Source organism: Spea bombifrons, chromosome 6 (assembly GCF_027358695.1).
Source record: "Spea bombifrons isolate aSpeBom1 chromosome 6, aSpeBom1.2.pri, whole genome shotgun sequence".
Classification (NCBI taxonomy): Eukaryota; Metazoa; Chordata; class Amphibia; order Anura; family Pelobatidae; genus Spea; species Spea bombifrons.
The window spans coordinates 28,700,466-28,719,734 of NC_071092.1; the positions used below are offsets into that span (position 1 = coordinate 28,700,466).

A 19,269-nucleotide genomic window follows, 5' to 3' on the forward strand; every position below is an offset into this window, starting at 1 on the left:
GTGGTAAAAACTCTTTAACCTGACTTTGATGCAGTTTTTCTTTATATAAATATGAGCCTCTAACAAGTAAATCTGATGGGCCCTTTTAAACTGTTAACAAATGAGAATAAAATGTGTAAATGTGTATATTTGGATATATGGATTAATTTATAGCATCTGTAAGTGGCAGTATGTATGTATGTATGTATGTGTAAGTGTGTATTAATGTGTAAGTGCATGCACATATATATATATCCGTTTCTGTAGTTATGTGTATAATGGACTTTGTGGGCATTTGAGTGTATGAGTGTTCATTGGATAGTGTACATATATAGTCATATCATTATGTTGGTATGTGTATGCATGATTTTCTTGTTGTCTGGTTGGTGTCCTATAGATAGACATGACAATAGTATGTTATGTCCATACATAAAAGTGTGGCATTATGAGTGCATTGTTAGAGTCTGTAGGAAAGATAGGTTTAATTGTCTTTTTTTTGGTGGCGGTTTCCACAAATTTTTCAAGGGAAGAGGAACACATTGAGCAGAGCTCCACAAGTTGGTTGACTATGGCCAACATTATTCTATTATACAGATTCTGAACATGCCTATGCGATTCTGATTAGTGATGAGTTTTCCATGGTGGCTATCACTGGCACATTGCAGTTACTGTATTATACATGAAACGGTATACTCATGAAGTGTAAAGATCTTTACTCATATGTTTTATTATCCATTCTAGTTTCTTTGTCTGAAGAATATCCGGACGTTCCTGTGCGTGTGCTGTGATGCATTTGGGATGAAGAAAAGTGACCTGTTTGAAGCATTTGACTTATTTGATGTTCGGGACTTTGCAAAGGTATGTACTGTGTTATTCACGTGCATTTAAAGGGCTTTAGGATGACATGATTTGTCATTCATAAAATGATTGGATAAAATAAACATCCTTTTTTAAATATATTCTAGGCTGAACCTTTTTTAACCTCTGTTACTATGTTTTATTTTGTATCACTCATTGATGTAGATACATTGAGTGTTGGCTGAGGCCTGACCAAGACCTGTGTTGGGGAGTTTGATAAACATCTAGTGTCATGTCCTGTGAACGTGCTACCCTTATAATTGTGTATGCTATAATTTACAGCACATTTCCTCCCAACTACTCAGCTAGTGAAGGGTGGAAACTCTCAGCTTGAGGGACAAATTAAACCAAAAGGCCCACTAATATTGTAGTCCAAAACACATGTAACAGACTATAGTGCATTATCCCTTGTGTTCAACATACAAAATAGAATACGGTATGTAGAAGAGAGCACAGAAAGCTTCCTCTAGTGGCACCCCATCTTCAAAGCAACTCTGATCTCAATGAGCCTCCAGTACAGAACTCATTACTGTTTATATTTCTGGGTACTTATTATTTCTGTTATCAAATAATCAAAGTAAAATGTTCGATGCACGTTTTTGATTCCACCAACGTAAACACGGTGCAAGACTGGTGCCACAGTGGTTCCATTAACCCAATAACTGCTGGTTGTCAGTAAGGAAGAAGATACATGCCTCTTATATGCTTCTTTTGACATTAATTAGTACAAATAAATTATGGCTATTTGTAGATCTCCTCAGGGTTTATGAGATGAATCACTTAGCCAAACCAGCAAGCAGCCAGCTCTGTACACCCCCTTGCCTACCGAAGATCAGCATGTAGCGGGTGATAAATAGTATTAAATGCTAAGCAGGAATACATATCATCAGTAGTGTTAAAACACTCAATGTTTACAGCCTTTCAAGCACATATATGCAAGTCAATATTTAATCCTGATTTCACCAGGCTTAGAATGTGATCTTAAAGGTTATGAAATGGTTAATTCATTATAAGGGCAGTTCTGACTTACCTCCTTTTAATTTCATTGTGTCAAAGTCCAACACGTATCATAAATGTATCATAGATATACTAGAGGTCGCTGAGTTAAATTAAAGGGATGCTGTTGCCAGGTTGTTGAAATCTGGCAGAAACCAGAACTCCTTGTAATTAGAGGACTGATCTGTTATGCAGATGTAACTAGAGCCTTTTAGGATCAATTATAAAAATGCTTACGGTGACAAATATGTTCCAAGTGCCCCTATTTAGAATGTTTAAAACAGTCTTTTGGACCTAAATTCTTCTGCCCTTCTTTCTTACCCTGATATTTTGTTTTCTAGCTCAGAATGTTTGTTGGATATGATTGTATCAAAGTGTTCTAAAACCCAAAAGCATACCATAACTGTGCAGTACATTAAAATGTGTACATTATTTACTAAATAGCATATACATCTCAAATTTAATGAAGTCTTTGGAAAGGAATCTTAAATTCTTCTACTCGCCTGAACGTATTGAAGTAAACGTGAAAAATATATATTTTGAGTGCAGATATGAGCCAATAAGGCATTCTGTGGGATCCCAAGATCCCATCCTAGGACAGCACAGGTCAAAAACCAAGACAGACTAATGTTCCTGTACTCTTTGTAAGGTATAGCATGTTTAACATCTAACACTAAGGTTTTTTTAGTGAGTTGTGAATAGAGGCATACGGAAAACGCCAGTGTTTTTGTAAAGTATCTAATCATCGAGGCCCTATGGACTAAGATTGGGGTTTTTACCGCTTAGCATGAGTAAATCATGTGTCCTTAGGGCATGACTGTGTTTAGACATGAAATAGTTGTACCAAGTGCTTTACAAGTACCGGAATGTGTTTTGATACGGGTCAGTGTGTACTGTTACCGGACCATCCATATGGGAAGTGGATGAGAAGTTAAGTGGAAATTGTCTGGACATCTGTTACATAGATCATATGTGGCTGTCATTAGAAAGCATCCTAGATAGCGCTCATTGATTTGCTGAGGGATCAAATTGATGAAGCCTTATAAGATTTCATTTGAATAACTGTTGGTCAAAGAGGTATGCAACATAGACAGGTGGATATGTGAACTATGTATAGAACATAGATAGATGGATATGTGAACTAATATTATTTTACATGACAAGGTAGCCTTCCATCTTCTTTGAGAAAGGTAAGACAACATGTTTGTCTCTGTATAATTTTTGCCCCGTACCATCCTTAACATGAGGAAAAAAGAGCACATGCCCTGGGTCCAGGCTTAGCTTAGGGGGCCACAACAGATGGCAGAGACCTTTCCTAGTATCTATACCCTATGTACCACCTGAAGTTGGAGAGCTACGGAATATGACATCATGTCCTGGTGGCCAGCAGCAGATGGACATAAGACTGCGTGGTGATAAAGACTTAGCGATGATGATATGGCATCTGCACTTCCACTTAGGTGCAATCTGGCTTTGGGGGAGGCATAGCAGAAACTGTGTCTCAAGATTGCTGTGTTTTGCCGACAACATTTAATCCGGCAATGACAGATTGTTGCCATAGAACCTCAAAAAAATCTCAATGAATGTTTTTTTTTAATGGAATTAAACTTTCAGGGGAAATGATAACAGTTATAGATATGTTAGAGTTTATAATTGCACCTAAATTAAGGCGATTGATGTTTTGTCTAAGTGTGACCAGCGATTTTAAGTGAAAGTAGCCTAACACTGTAATGTGTTACTTGCTTTTAAGGCATGGATAGCATTAAAGTACAAATTGTTTAGGTTGTGTATGTAACAAATGGTTAAAATGTGGTTTAATTCATTCTTAAATACCAGTGTCAAAAATTAACTTATTTCACTAGCAACACACCAAATATATGTATATTATTATACATTTTAAGGCTATATATGTTCATGTCATATTGCCTGATATTATTGTTATATAGCTCCCTCTGGTGGTCTTTATGTGGAATATATAGCTTGCTAAACCTGGTATTTACAGTTTAGTACCAAACCTGACTAGACCAAAAAAAAAAGAGTTCATTAAGATTTGCCAAAAAAAGATTAGAACTTTTAGCTAAAACAGACATTTGTACTAGGGGTAGGCAGCAAATGGGTCTAATTGGCTTTACTTGTACCCTGGGCCAGAAGGTGCCAGTCCTCCTCTAACTTTAAAACTTTTACTGTCATACTTGAAAATCCATTATAAACTTTCTTACTTTTGTTTGTGTACGTCTCATTAGTCTGACAACTATTTTCCTGACAATATTTCATTATGCCTATTTTCAGGTTATAGAGACGCTATCCAAGCTCTCCCACGCGTCAATTGCACTTACAGCTGGTATACGGTTAGTCACCTTTTTTTTCTTCACTAAAAATGAAATGTGTAACACTACTTGTATGTGGGGCACAAACCGGTGTGACGTTTAATCTGTCATTCTGCTTTAATAGAACCTTACTTGATCTTTCATCATACCTGAGAACTTACCAGGGCTGGAAGAAGGATGGGAGGGTCAGGGCCACCACACACACACCACTAGAACTTTCACTTTTATGGTGGCAAAGGTGGCACAGACAGGCTGTTTATGGGCAAAGATGGCACAGGCTGGCTGCTAGGGGCACTGACAAGCTGTTTGGTGGAATAGACACATCAGAGACTGATCAGCAGCCTCAGTAATGTTAATAATAATATTAATCATAATCATAAAAAGGTAATAAGAGTTATTTCCTCTGGCAGGCTGGGGGCCGGCAAAAGATGGCTCCTGGTGCAGGTGACTGCCTCGCATCAGAGGCAGTCCTTGGGAACTGCCCTTCATGCTCCCCCATGTCAGAGGGCTCCCTTCACCATAATCGGTGAATAATCGGTGATAATCGGTCAGAGACCGATCAGGATCCTCAGAAAAGTAAATAATAATAATAATACATTTAAAGTAAAAGTTAAAAAAGTGTCCCAACAGGTTGTCAGCTGATCTTTTATTAAATAAAAAAAGGTCCCTGCTGTGGATCAGAGATTTTGGCACAGCCAACCACCCCTCTACCTGCAAATAAAATCAATACAAAAATTACAAAACATAAGTGCCCTACAAACAAAACCATTAAAAATAAACAAAACTGTAACATGTGTTCTGATTTCCCATATATCAAAACATTACATATTTTGGAATGCTTTCCTCCGATTTATGTAATTGAGCCTGGTATCATTCTTGGAGAAGACAGATACCACAGAATCAGGGTGCATTGTATGGTTATGTGGCTGCTTTGACTGCCTAGCTGCAGGGAGAGGGGAGTGTGTTACACCTAGCCATGCTTATAGTAAAGGTTCTAAGGAAAGAGGCTGATGGGTACCAAAATTACGTTTTGCTACTATTACAAACGACCTTTGGACCGGCTCTTCTCTGCTTGTAAATATTACAACTCCCTGCAAGCAAGAGGCCGTTTAAGAACAGATGTTCCAGTTAGAGTTCCATGTTAAGCTGGCTATGTGCTAGACCACGGGATGCAGTACATTATAATCACCAGCAGTAGGCGCTCTCTGCAGTAGATTAGTGTTCCCACCGAGTATAAGTCTTGGCTCTGCTGAGTTTGAAGCTAATTTTCACGTTTGTTTTTGTTTTCTTTACAGGCCGTTCCCCACCGAGGAAAGCGTACAGGATGAGGATATTTACAAAGCTCTTCCTGATTTGATTGAGTATGTATTAATCATATTTTCTTTATTTAACGAACTATTGTACATGAATATGTTATGTCTGGATGGGTGGGAGTAGGTTTTCTGGAGGCTTATTTTGTTGATACTATATGGTGTTTCCCGTACTTCATATTCATATTTATATTTTTTATGCATTACTTACAATGTGGAGGGTGTTACACATTTGCAGATCCCCAACCACTGAATCATTATTTCCCATGGACTTTCCCCCAAAAGTGATTTAAAAAGCTCTGAACAAAAAAAGACATAAACACTGCCTGTCAATATGATTTTAAGTGTTTTTCCTCTTTCTTGCAGTGAATCTGGGGTGGATGATGATGAAGAATTGTATTATGATTGTGTATACACTGAAGATGAGGGGGGTGAAGTGTATGAAGACTTGATGAAGGCAGAGGCTTCTGTGCCTAATGTAAGGAGCTCTTAATTAAAACACATATTATTATCACTATTATCATTATTATTATTATTCAGGTAACTGGTTGTATACCAATTGATTTTAATAAGGCTCATTATTGTTGCAGAGCCTATATTACCAATACCACCACATCATTTGTGTCATTGTACGAATATAATAGTTGTAATTTGACAAGTTCCGGATGGATGCAGCTGAACAAACCTGTGTTAGAACTACACTATGTACTGAAAATAACACAACACTGCTCTCTACAGTTGAATGGAGGGAGGTTGCACAAGAGTTCTGTTTTTCATCTTTTCAAATTGTTATGCATCTTGAAGGACTAACTGTCCAAAAACTGTATGAAACAAAATGAATTGGAAACACATAATCCATAATTCTGTTGGGAAGCTGACTTTCAATGAATCCCACTAAATTCACCAGGCATTATACAGGGCCAACCAAGCTCCTCTTGCACCTGAATCTCATTATAGAAATACATGCAACCTTCCTTCCCATACCCACCTCCTTTGTTTCTTGTCCCATTGGGCACAGCTCGTCACCGACTGGTAATGTCCATGCCAATGTCTCAAGGTTAATATCTGACATTGCCTATGGACACTACTGGTGCCCGTACTGCTGGGACCAGCTCTATCTAATGGACCAGATATAGGGTCTGCAGGAAATGAGCATCAGAAGGTAACCTACTTGGCTTTTTGTATTACTTATCTTAAGATAACAGCTTTTCTATACTGCTTTTTAATATACATACGGTTTGCATAATTGTTTTTAAGAAAGAAAAAATAATAATTATAATAATAATATAATTTAATAATAATTTATGCTGGATGAATGTATATCTCATTGGGATCTGTATCTCCTGTTTGCAGAGGACTGCAGAGAGTGACATTCGGAGCTGCTGTCTTCTCGAAATAAAGCAGACTGAAGAGAAGTATTCAGAGACTCTAGAATCGATCGAGAAGGTGAGAAAAAGAAGAAATAATGATAGACTTAAAATGATGTGTGTTTTGTTTGCTGCAGTTGTGTATGTTTCTTTTCCGTATGGCATTTTACCATAGTTAACTAAAATTTGTCGAATTAAATATTACAGCCAAAAATGCCATAGATCTTGGTGGAACTCATATGGAACGCAAATGTCCACATCAGAAAGGCTGGACAGATTCCAGGAGCCAGGTGGTCCTCCACTTTATTGCTGATATCTAACTATGTAGGGCATTTAGTGGAGATTTCTATAAATGCCGCAATTTCTGCATTTTAAAATTGGCTGCTAATATTATATTAATATCTGAAGTGTGAACTGTTTCATTTCTTAATACATCCCATAGCTCTACTTTTTTATGTGAAATATATTTTTAAATCCTCAGTCACAGGCATTTTCATCTTATTTATTAGTAGCCTGTGGCTGCTTATACTTATGTCTCTGGATAAACTCACTGTTTATTAATTTTAATTATCTGTCTTTTAATTTGCAGTTCTTCATGGAGCCCTTGAAGAAATTCTTGCCGCTAACAGACATACAGAAAGTGTTTATTAATATCAGCGTGAGTGATGGGGTAGGGGGAAGGATGGATGGAAAAGAGTAACAGAAAGAATACTGAAGTGATGGAAGGCAAGGGACAGATAGGGAGATACCAGAAAATGGGGTTGTGCGATCCGTACTATTCCCACCAGTGATGTGATAGTATCCAGCACTAGCCATATGCAGTGACGAGAACTATTGGCCTGACCAACAAGTATGGCCTGACACATGTGTGATGTTCACAAAGTAGCTGATAGAAGAACCCATAGGTCAGATTGCGGTTACTATTGTCAGGCTCCCATTCCTCTTTGCAGATGCAATCTAGAAATAAAATTGATCTTCTTCCTGACCCACGCAGCCAAGCTGAACTTAAACCAAATATATACCTATATTGAATGAACTAGTAAGCGAGAGAAAGAATATACTAATCTAATATAGAGTATGTTCCTATGTTCAAAATTGTATCTTAGTTTCATTAAATTGCACAAGCATTGAACAAACTAATGCAAGATTCTCAAAGAATATCCATAGAATTTGTGATGCTTTGCAGAATGGTTTCCTTTACCATAGGGTACTCACTTTAGTCGGTGGCTCACCCCACATCTTCTAATGTTTCTATTCTTTTCTTCAGGAGTTGGTAAAAGTACACAGAAGCCTGATGTTAGAAATTAATGACTCTATCAAGCAGAAGAATAGCCAAAACCTTTACATGGTGTTCCTCACATACAAGGAGAGGTAAATGTTTACGCTTTTCTTCTTTGGGCTTCAGGCTAGGTTACCTTTGCAGCTAATGATACAATTTGTGGAAAAACCTTGCGCTCGTCTTATACCATTTATTTTGGGATGCTATTCCTTGTATCATTACTTACATCAGGGCTCGACAAATCCCAGGCGCCAGGTCGCCATGGCGACAGAGAATTTTGTCCTGGCGCCTAGGTTTTGTCAGCCTCTTACATCCAGAAAAAATTGTGGATGTAAGAGGCTGAGTCACCACACGGGAGTCTGGGCAGACAGCACATCCACTCAGAGCCCGCCCCCGAGCCTGAGATCACTCCCACGGAGTGAGCCTGTAGGCTGAAAACGCGGTTGCTGCAAAACCAGCAATCGTGTTTTCAGCTGCCACAGGCAGCTTCAGGGAAGGGGGTTGTGTGTTGATTGGGTCCCCACACAAGTGTGGGGACCGGACCCAACACCCCCCAGCTGCCTGATCGCTCCATGAGAGCGACAGTGCAGCGTTAACCCCTTCAGTGCCGCGATCGCGGCATTTAGGGGTTAATTCCCGTTTTGTACGGGGCTCTGCTGCTGGTGGTCTGCCTGGAAGCCCAGGCAGACCAGCAACAGCAAAAACGAGCCCCCACAAGCCCTTTGATGATTCCTGTAGGCATGGAAGCCTACAGCAGTCATCAAAGACTCCCCTCTCTGCAATGGCTGGTCTATAGACCAGCAATTGAATCCCAGCTGCCAGAGGCAGCTTCAGGGACAGGGGAGAGGGTTCTTTGGTCTCCACATGAGTGTGGAGAGCAGCCCCAACACCCCCCTGCTGCCTGATCGCTCCATGAGAGCGACAGTGCAGCTTTAACCCCTTCAATGCCACAATTGTGTATGACACATTCGTGGCATTGCAGGGGTTAACATTTGTCCCCACAAGCTTGTGGGGACTAAATATCAATCAATGCTGTGCTCCAATGGAACATCAGCATCGAAAGAGTTAAAAAAAAAAAATTAATAAAAAAACAGCACTGACCTGAAAGTCCAGTGTGCTTCCAGGTCAAATGCTGTGAGTTTAGTAAGTGGGCTGATGATGATCAGATCACTCCTGACCAAGTGTTAGTTTAAAAAAATCCTGGCTCCTAACTTTTTTACCTGGCGCCTAGATTCACAATAAATTTGTCAAGCCCTGACTTACATAGATATAGCACCAGCAGATTCTGCACCACTATACCAACCACCCTCTTGCCGATGTAATATTTTGGTACCTTACAGAGAACAAAAATAGCCCAATGGGAAATCATATCATTCTTGCATGATTTTGGTCTCATAAATGGCACTGGGGGCCACTGAGCATTGTTGCATTTTTTAAGTAGAATAAAAAGTATAGCTCTCCAGAATCAGGGAGAATACATACATGTAACTCCATGTTAGATAAATTGATACATAAATAAACTGAGCCTCCAGTTTTATGAGACCCACCTTCCACACTTGACATGAAAATCCACTACTCATCCCCATACAATAGTACCCAGTGAATCAGACCTTCAGGACTCCTTCATTCATGTCTGGTCTTTCTTTTGTCTTTTAGGCTTCTCATATATGGTGAATACTGCAGCCAAGTAGAATTAGCCATATCAGCCTTGGATAACATCTCCAAGACCAGGGAAGATGTAAAATTAAAGCTGGAGGTAAAATGGGGCAGTGGGCAATGATAACAGAGACCTTTGTGTCACAAATAAAAGGATGGATGCAATATTTTGTCATCAAGAGTGGATTTCATTTGGATGACAGATCGAGGAACGATGTCGGGCTGCAGTTAGAAAACACAATTAAGAATGCTGATTCAAATAAAGAAAAAAGGTCACCTGTTACAGACTGAAAGAATAGATCAAATCACTTAGATCACAATAATGGAGTGCTTTTACTTGTATTCCTTCATGATTAGCAATTCTTGTTTTCACTTGCGTACGTTTTAGACGCAACAGCCAAACAAAACTTATTATTCGGAATTCTTTTAGATAAAAGGAATCAAATGCCCGCTGATATTTTTACTGCCATTTACCTTTCATATTAGGGAAAAGCTGTGTCAAACTATATATCCAGCCGTATATTTCAAAAGCCAGCGAATACAAGGCATTTTATTTGTGGTAATTGTTACATCGTTTGTTCAGATAATCTCCATAAACCCGATGGGTATGGAAGAGTAAAATAAATATCATACAGGCTGTTAGAAATGTCACCACCAAGTGAAAAGAAAACGAGTCCTGCATTTACAGGGTTGACCAATGTGTGAATAATAGATGGGATTAAATTGGCAGGCGTCTTTCAGAGATCACCTTTCACTTACGTTACGTTTCCTATCAGAGATGTGTACTGTGGGGAAGAGGATGCGGTATGAGTGATTTATGTAGACCTCCACTCATTTTTGGGGTCTGGCATCAGTATCGTGAGCTATCTTCACACGACGTGTCTGTATTCTGAGTAAAGACACATCAACTTTATAGGTAAATCATTCAGTCGGTTTTATAATCAGTAGATGCAGGAAGAAGTCGAACTCCAGGCGTCAAGGAAGTCGGCATATCCTTGCTTGGGCACACATGTTTTCAAGCATTTTGATTTATCTACCGCTGCTCAAGCTGGGTTATCCAAAAACTGGTCTATAGAATTAGTTCTCAGTGAGTCCTCGAAACCTACAACAGCCCAGGAGTATAGGATATATTGACACAAACACAGGATATTAAATCAAAATGAGTAACCATTTAATTCATATAACTACAACTTTCTATAATTATAATTTACTAAGCGTAGGCAACTCAACCCACTAATCCAAAACACACTGAAAGCACTCACTCACTTGAAAAGGAGCCATGGAGAATTCTCCTGGCAGCCATGAAAACGATAATGGTATTAAAAAAAATGCCCAAATAAATGGGGATCCAAAAGTGATGAAGTAAATAAAATCCATTTTCCTAAATGCAGCAAGTGAAAAGATCAATTAAAATGTCCTAGACAAGGATGTCAAGTTCACATCACGGAAATATGGCATCATACTTTCAAAAATAAGTAAACTTGGAGAATGTCTTATATGCTAACAGAAAAGCATTTACCTAGTATATTTTTGAAATTTTACCATCTAGTAGAATCCTTTTTTTCAGGCAATATAAAGTGTTAAGTGATTTGAAACGTTAGTCTCAATTTATAATAATTCTATAATTTCCATTTAACAGGAATGCGCAAAACGGGCAAACAACGGGAAATTTACTCTTCGAGATCTCCTGGTCGTCCCAATGCAAAGAGTTCTAAAATATCACTTGCTACTTCAGGTAAGGTTTCTTTAAACTTTAGGTCTGTTACATCAGGGAAGGTGTTGACCCAGCATATAAAAACAGATCCTTAAAAAATTGCACCCAACTTATCGAAGATACAGATCATCTTTCTGTGGAATGCCTCGACGGTGATATAAGAAATTAATTTAGCTAAGAAAATCACGTGCATTGTACAGTTAGTATTTCTGGAAATCCCATGCAACTGTATAAATATATATCCATTGCTTTCATTTCATTTTACGTACATTTTGTGCATTTGTCCATGGAGACTGTCAAGTAGCAGCCCTAGTTTTGTGGTTGGCATATAAAGTAAATTGTGTTTGTCCTACTTATTTCCAGTTTCATTCTTCATCCAACAATCAGTGAATTACAGGGAGTGTCCATCTTTTTACTAATCAAGGTGGTTAATTATTTCATAAAATATTAATTAGGAAATGAATTAGGAAAAATCTCAAACTTTGACAGCCCCCTAGGACGCTTAGTTAAAATAATTTCTGACAAACAAGTTTAATAATCATCATACCTGAGAAATCCTCGGATAATTCACTAAAGGGTGAGTTGTCAGGAGAGTTTGCAAGAGAGTTGTGGTTTAAGGACGTCATTCTTCGTTATGAAGGGCCAACCAGCTTCTGTTGGAGGAACTCTTGGACAAAAGCTCTTCAGTTCTGCGAAAGCTCTTCCAGCTGCAGGAACTTGACAGTGTTGGCCCTTATTAATGAATAGCGATGTGGGGAATGTAAACTCTCCTGCCAACTCTCACTTTAGTGAGCAAACCACACTTGGTTAAGCCTCCAGGTATTACATCTGAGTACATTCTCATGATGCGTGGTGGTGTTTGACCCTAATCATTTCTGAGTACTATCCTTCCCTTTATGATGTAGTGTTTGATAGTCATGTCTGCAAGGTCCTCAAGTATTATATGCTTTAGGTTTGTTCATTGAGATGAGAACCAACAGGGATCAACCATAAACATCGAACCCACTTAAGGAACATAGAACTCCACTGGGATTCATAACTTAATAGTTCAAAGTATCTAAACCATCTATATACCTGCTATTTCCACTTATTTTTAATGACTTCTTAGCGTTTTCACTGCTTAGTAGGTAACGACGGGGTGGGGGCAAAACCAAAGTCAAAATAAAGATATCTGAGAAATGTGTCCACTTAAATTTCCAGCTTGCAGTCTGTACAAGGTGACTATCACTCAGGTGATCATTTAATTAGCGTGAGGAGATATAACGCCTGTCCAGGTTTGATGGCTGTTCTGAGCCTGATTAGGAGCAGAGCGCATATATAACTCACGCTGTCACTGGCCGGCTGCTGATGCTGTAGAAATGTCACTTTGAAAAACAGGCCCACATTTCAAGCCACGGTCTGCGGTGGTCCTTTTTATTTATACCTCCTTTTCGCATTCCTCAAATTACATTTCTTTCAGTATTTGCAAGGCAATCTCAGTGGTAGCAAATGTACTAAATAAATGAATTGCTAAATATAGATGGGGAAGACACAAATCCATTGCATTGCTCTACATAACCTCTAAACAGAGAGGTGTACATCTGGTCACAGGCACTATTGGTGGAGTAGCTTTTTCTGTTACTAGACCAGGGTGATGCACAACATTGTTTCCTCGTCCCTACTTGATAATTGTTCTCCTCTTTTTACTGCCCCCACACCTGTATCTTATTTTTTCTACCCCCCCTGTTGCCACAGTCATTGGTGTATTTATGTCCGTTGCTGCCATAAGCTGGACCCCAGGACCTCTACTGATGGTGCAGACACAGCAAAGGCTGCGCTGGCTAGGCATAGTCCTCCAAAGTTTGTTGGTTACAAGGTAGATCTGAGATCTCCCAAACTGCCCCGTTGAGTAGCCATGCATCTGGGAGCCTAATAGTGGGATCTGCCCCTGGTGATTAGACACAGGGGCTACTACATATTCTTGTTCTACTAAGCCTAGTCCACTTATATTTTTCCTTTCTTTCCCCACTCAATTTCCCGCTACCATCCAAATTCCTTGTCATTTCCATCTCTTCCACTAGAATGTTTTTTGGCTTCCATATCTCCCAGATACATGTACTGATGATGTAAGGGGGGTTTGAGGATGAGTACCTTTCATTTCTTTTTTATTTAAGAGCAATCCACATCCACATGGCAACTTTCCCACCTTGATTTGTAGCAACTAACTGACGTACTTCAACTAGTACTAGCTAGCTACCGGTACTGCTGAGTTCAATTACAATGACTATTTCCCTGTATCACTAATCAAATAATCCTATTATATTATTATTTTTATGTTCTAGGAGCTAGTTAAGCACACTACTGATCCTACAGAAAAAAACAACCTACGTGTGGCGCTGGACGCAATGAAGGTAATCATAGTAGCTAGGCTAATGCAGTTAAAATTGGTAAATGATGTGCTTTGCTCCCATAATGTGCAGAAATTATATATTTATGTTGTGCCCTATACCACACTGTTAACTTTCTGTTGAAGAACAGCCATTATACCTAATAGTATGTCAGGTAATAGTTTTGTAGTTTAATGGTACTTGTTCACAATATGTTTTGTAAATCTATTAAGGGGCGACAATGATGCTGTTTTGATTTATATTAATGTGTAGATCTTTGCAGCCGACCAACCCATCCGATGGCATTAGTTCTGTATATCTTAATGTATACGTACTCCATTCACGGTTGGTTTTGTTAAAAAAACAAACAAAAAAACGACTCAATCAGTTCAATATTTTATTTATTATGCAGCGTTATGTTAATGACATTACGTACTTCCTGTGCATGTTGAGGTTAGGCAAAATGCCAATGGAAGACCCCATTTTTCTCCAACCTGTTACATCCCTAAATATTTCCCTTTAAAAGTACTGGGTCATCCGCTTGGTGTGATTCTTCTGAAAATCAGCACCATTCACAGAATAAATACCGCGTGAAGACTCTCATGGGCCTTTTTAGAAGTAGATCTCTTTTTTAATTATTTGAGCCATAGTGAGAAGAAAGAAACTCAGAAGAAAGAATATAGTCCCATATTTCTGCCTGGTGTTAATAATGAAGAAGTTCATGGAAATGGTTCTATGTATACATAATGTGTTGTCTTCTTGTAGGACTTGGCACAGTACGTCAATGAGGTTAAGCGAGACACAGAGACATTGAGGGAAATTGAGCAATATCAGCACTCCATCGAGAACTTGGTTTGTATATCCATTCTGTGGACATAGTACACTTTATGCCAAATCCTAAATGAGGGTCAACAGAATAGTAAATATCTGAGATATAAGAATATCTGTGCATAAAAAGCACTAGACAGAGGCAGCCCTGAACTCCCGGATTCTTCATTATCAACACATTAAAAAAACCCGTTAAGTTCCAAAAGGGAAAGCTGCCTATTTGTTCTGTACATTCCACACAGGTTTCTTCTAATTAAAATGTATCCAGTCTCATAATATTTACCTGCAGGCACGTCTTTCTAATTAGAAGCTTTTCTGCCTTTTTTCATCAGAGAATGTAGTTAGATTTGGTCAGATTGATATGTTCTGTGGCAAGTAAGTAAATACATATAATATTACATCAATGCAATCAATATGAATATTTTAGGGCAGATTTACCTTTAACATTTCCAAATGTCCTAATTGATCATTAATTACCATTACATGCAAACCATTAAACTTGGTTGTTTCATTGAACATGAAATGGAGTGTAGTATTGTAAGTGGCCATTAGGGGGCAGCATGAAACTATGAAATCTATGTAGTATAAAAATATTCCAAAGAAGTCAGGGATGCATCTCGGAAGGGACCTAAGAGGTCTCTAAAGCTTATGCAAGTCTTCATTTTACACTGTGAAATAAACTACGAATTAGAAAAAGACCTTAAAATGTGTATCATTATACTAAATATATAAAAATTAAGATTTAGATCTAAGTGGTTCGGATTGAGGAGATTTTTAATTTTAACATTGTGTTGTTTTTCTTTTGTGACACTTGCTTTTTGTATTATGATCCCATTTAATCACAAAAACATATTTACATTGTATCCTTCCAACTGACCCCAGATACTTGTATTTTTAGAATCAACCGCTGTCACTCTTTGGAAGACCGAAGGTGGATGGAGAGATTAAGATCAGCACCCTGGACAAAAGGGCACGACAGGACAGGTAAATAGAATAGTCAAGGGTAAAGTGACATTAGGTGATGCCTAATACATGTAAGCTTCACAGCTACTGCTTGGGATCTGGCCTTATCACTTTACACATGTATAAATGGCAGACATGTTAGTCCTCTGTCACCCTGTATAAGCTTGTACTTACCATTAGGGCTGCAACAAACGATTATTTTCATAAATAATTCACACCTCACTCACAGACCCCTCCTATGATGCCCAGCCATCACCATTATACCCATGTATAACACATTACACCTCACTCCCATCAAATCCAGCCATCACACATACTAAATTTGGCTTGTTAGGTTATGTTTAAAGTGTGCCCACTGGCTTTTGTTTGATGTGTCACTGCATTTGAACTTGGTGGAACTGAATGGGTTCCTCCTATGTGGAGCTGAAACTCACAATTGGCTAATATTGTGATATATGTGTTTTATTTTCTTAAGGTATATATTCTTGTTTGATCAAGCGGTCATTGTGTGTAAAAGAAGAGGGGATAATTATGAGATGAAGGAAATCATAGATCTTCAGAAATACAAAATAACCAACAACACGTCTACAGACAAGGAGAACAAAAAGGTACGGAATGAGAAATCACAAAATATTAGTGAGAAGTGAAAGAGACGGGTGGAGAAAATGAAAAAAACAGGCGGAAAAGCATGGAAGGGCAAAGTGAGATTTTAAAAAACAAATAAGGAGATAAACTAAAGTTTGGGAAGGAATGTGAGTAATGGAATGTGGAGTGGGTAAAACAAACAGTAAAAGGTATTTTAGTTTGGTGAAGATATAAGAGAAAGGTAAAATGGTTATTTAGAGTCTGCAGCAAAAAAAAGGTTAACATAAAGCCTGTGTGAGGCTCAGCTAGCTGGCAGCCATACGTTACACAATGCATTGGTCAGCACTGACAAAATGAGGTAGATAATGAGCACATTAGAGTGTTTTCTGGTTGCCGCTGTCTGAGAGATACCAGGTTAATTATTATAAGTTACACTGTGGGATTGCAAGATACTCGGCTAGCTCATTATCACAGACGGCACGGCGCACTGGTTGGCACTGCCAAAGAGGGATCTAGCTCATTTATATACGTTGGAATCATGAAGCAGGTGTCTTTCTTATAAGCAATGGTTATACTATCCTTGGCTCATGTCATTGCAGGGGTATGTATATACAACCAATTGTCCGAAAAAAGATTTTATGCCACTATCGCTCTATTCTGCTCTGGTTAGCTTTCATACCTTGTCACTGTGCTAGGGAAGATTGATGCAAGTGCTGCATTTAATAAGAAAGCCATCAGCTATCTAGAAATTATACCTCCACTTTCACTAAAACATGGTATGGAATATTTATCTGGGGCTATGATGTCATGAATTATTTTACATATACCCATATTTACATTTAGCCATGAAGTGGCCCATACACTTTCAATATTCCTAAAACTGTGTTGTATAAAAAGGCGTCAGTAGTTTATGACACAAAATCCTGGGATAAGATGTGCGAATTGGCCATTCCCCCCTTTGGGATCTAAGTGGCTGATATTGGGTTATTGGGGATGCTTTGGGCCATTAATGTATCTTTAGTTATCTAACTTATATTTTTCATTTTTTTGCAGTGGTCATATGGATTCTATCTAACACACATTCAGGGGCAAAATGGCTTTGAATTTTATTGTAAAACTAGAGACCTGAAGAAGAAATGGTTAGAACAGTTTGAAATGGCCCTGTGAGTATGTACATATATTAAATGCATACAGATATGTGTTGTGTATTCCACTTCATGGTGTCATCTCTCGCATCACAGTTGAAAATCCACAGCTAGATTGTCTTTATATAACCATCTTCGTTCCGTAGGACATACTATTGTGTCCCTGCAGAGCCTGCATTTAACTCTGCTGGATGTATATATACCTGTGTCATTTCTAATAGAAAAGGAGATCTGTCTGCCAATGCACAAGAGATCAGCCGGGTCTCCCCTTTGTCAGCAGGAGCTCGAATTGCTGATTTATTGATGACAGATACAATGTAACAGCATTCTCGACGACCACTGTTCAGTTTAAAGTCTCCTAAATGCCTGAATGGATGTTCAGGCATTCCTTTCTGGCAGTGCCATTATTGATACCTCAGGAGGGATCCCTCAATGTAATGAAGACCTTGGAGGGGCAAGCAGATACTACTGGGATCTCAGATGGTCCCCTGACATCTGTGATCAGAAACCAGGCATGTGAAACCCTGTTTCCTCAGCAGGCAGGGAGATCAGAGTGAAAAAAAGAATCAAAATGTCTAAATTTTTCTTTAAAAATAATCATACACATTAAATAAATGCTTAAAGCATTGATTCTTTATCTTTTTGGCATCACATCTCCCTTGTTCTAACAGGCCATAATTTAGGTTTAGGCAGTATGAGTTTGCATAAAACAATTTATAATTGAGAGGCGCACCGGCACCCCCCCTGGAGTCAGTCCAAAGCCCCCAGGGGAGCCGTACCCCACAGGTTAAGAAAATAGGGCTTAAAGGAACTCCTGTGATGTCATCATGAAAATAGATCCTTGGGAAGAAAATGTTTTAAAAAAGTGTTAGAACATTCTCTTAAAAACCTTCTATTGTTTCCAGTAGCCACAAAAACACTTTATAAGTCCAGCAACCTAAAAATATAAAAAGGGGTCTTATGTATGTTATATCGTAGCTCCTTAATTTCCCTTGAAACCCGTTGGATGTGGGGTAACATTAATATTTTTTCCAGCAATTGTGAAATAGCAATGGGTTTGAAAAAATGCTGTCATGAAGTTTTGCCACATATCCTGAAGGGAAAAACGACTGAATGACCCTTGTGAAATAGCTTAGCAACATATACTTTTGTGAGGCAGTTCTGTGAGCGCGATTAAGAGTATAGAGTCAGCACAACAAATTACAGCCTGCAAAGAGTGATCCGCGCCATCCTGTAAAGTGTAAGAATAAACGAAAATCCAAGACATATTTACTTCTAATAAATATTCTGTTATATGAATATAAAAAAGTAATTAAGAAAGAGTGAAATAACAGTTACACAAAGATACAGTAACCTCCTTTCGTAATATCATAATGTTTGAAAGGTCTGGTCACCTTTGAGTTGATGGTTTAGTTTTATAATGGAAGTGAAAGACCCCAAGTGCTGACAGACTTGAGGTATGAATGGATTTATAGACTAAGACAAAAGAGCTTAACATCTAGTTGTGCAATAAGATAGACCTTACAGTCTAGAACAGTGGTTCTCAGAGGTCACAGTAAGGTTCTAGGGGTCACCTATGTAGCACCATTGCTAGTGGCCATAAGGAGATGGCACATTGACAGACCCCAAACGTTTCTGTAACAGTTCTGCTCTTAAAAAACATGGCTGACACAAGTGCCCCAATGTATTGAAAGTATGGAGTGCATATTTTGCTGGACTTCTTTGATTATATGTAGACTGAAGAACGGTAGCTCAGTTATTTAGTATTGCACTAATAACAATAATAACTAATAACAATAAACAACCCACGCACACCCACTGCCTAATTTAAACATGAGCAGTGTGCTTTAAAATCTATATTTACGTTTGGGGCCATACACACACACATGTAGACAC

General features: G+C 38.6%; 1 protein-coding gene across 1 annotated transcript in view; it reads left to right on the top strand.

Annotated features, from left to right (window-relative positions):
* The window catches only part of VAV3 (vav guanine nucleotide exchange factor 3), a 74,276-nt gene that overhangs the window by 26,945 nt on the left and 28,062 nt on the right, over positions 1-19,269 (top strand). The window contains exons 2-15 of the mRNA XM_053468876.1: positions 721-837; positions 4,123-4,181; positions 5,456-5,521; positions 5,837-5,948; positions 6,824-6,916; positions 7,427-7,495; positions 8,105-8,208; positions 9,773-9,872; positions 11,412-11,507; positions 13,808-13,876; positions 14,618-14,704; positions 15,579-15,664; positions 16,119-16,251; positions 17,282-17,391. Of these exons, the coding sequence (XP_053324851.1) occupies positions 721-837; positions 4,123-4,181; positions 5,456-5,521; positions 5,837-5,948; positions 6,824-6,916; positions 7,427-7,495; positions 8,105-8,208; positions 9,773-9,872; positions 11,412-11,507; positions 13,808-13,876; positions 14,618-14,704; positions 15,579-15,664; positions 16,119-16,251; positions 17,282-17,391 (1,301 nt within the window). The remainder of the gene's footprint in view (positions 1-720; positions 838-4,122; positions 4,182-5,455; positions 5,522-5,836; positions 5,949-6,823; positions 6,917-7,426; positions 7,496-8,104; positions 8,209-9,772; positions 9,873-11,411; positions 11,508-13,807; positions 13,877-14,617; positions 14,705-15,578; positions 15,665-16,118; positions 16,252-17,281; positions 17,392-19,269) is intronic.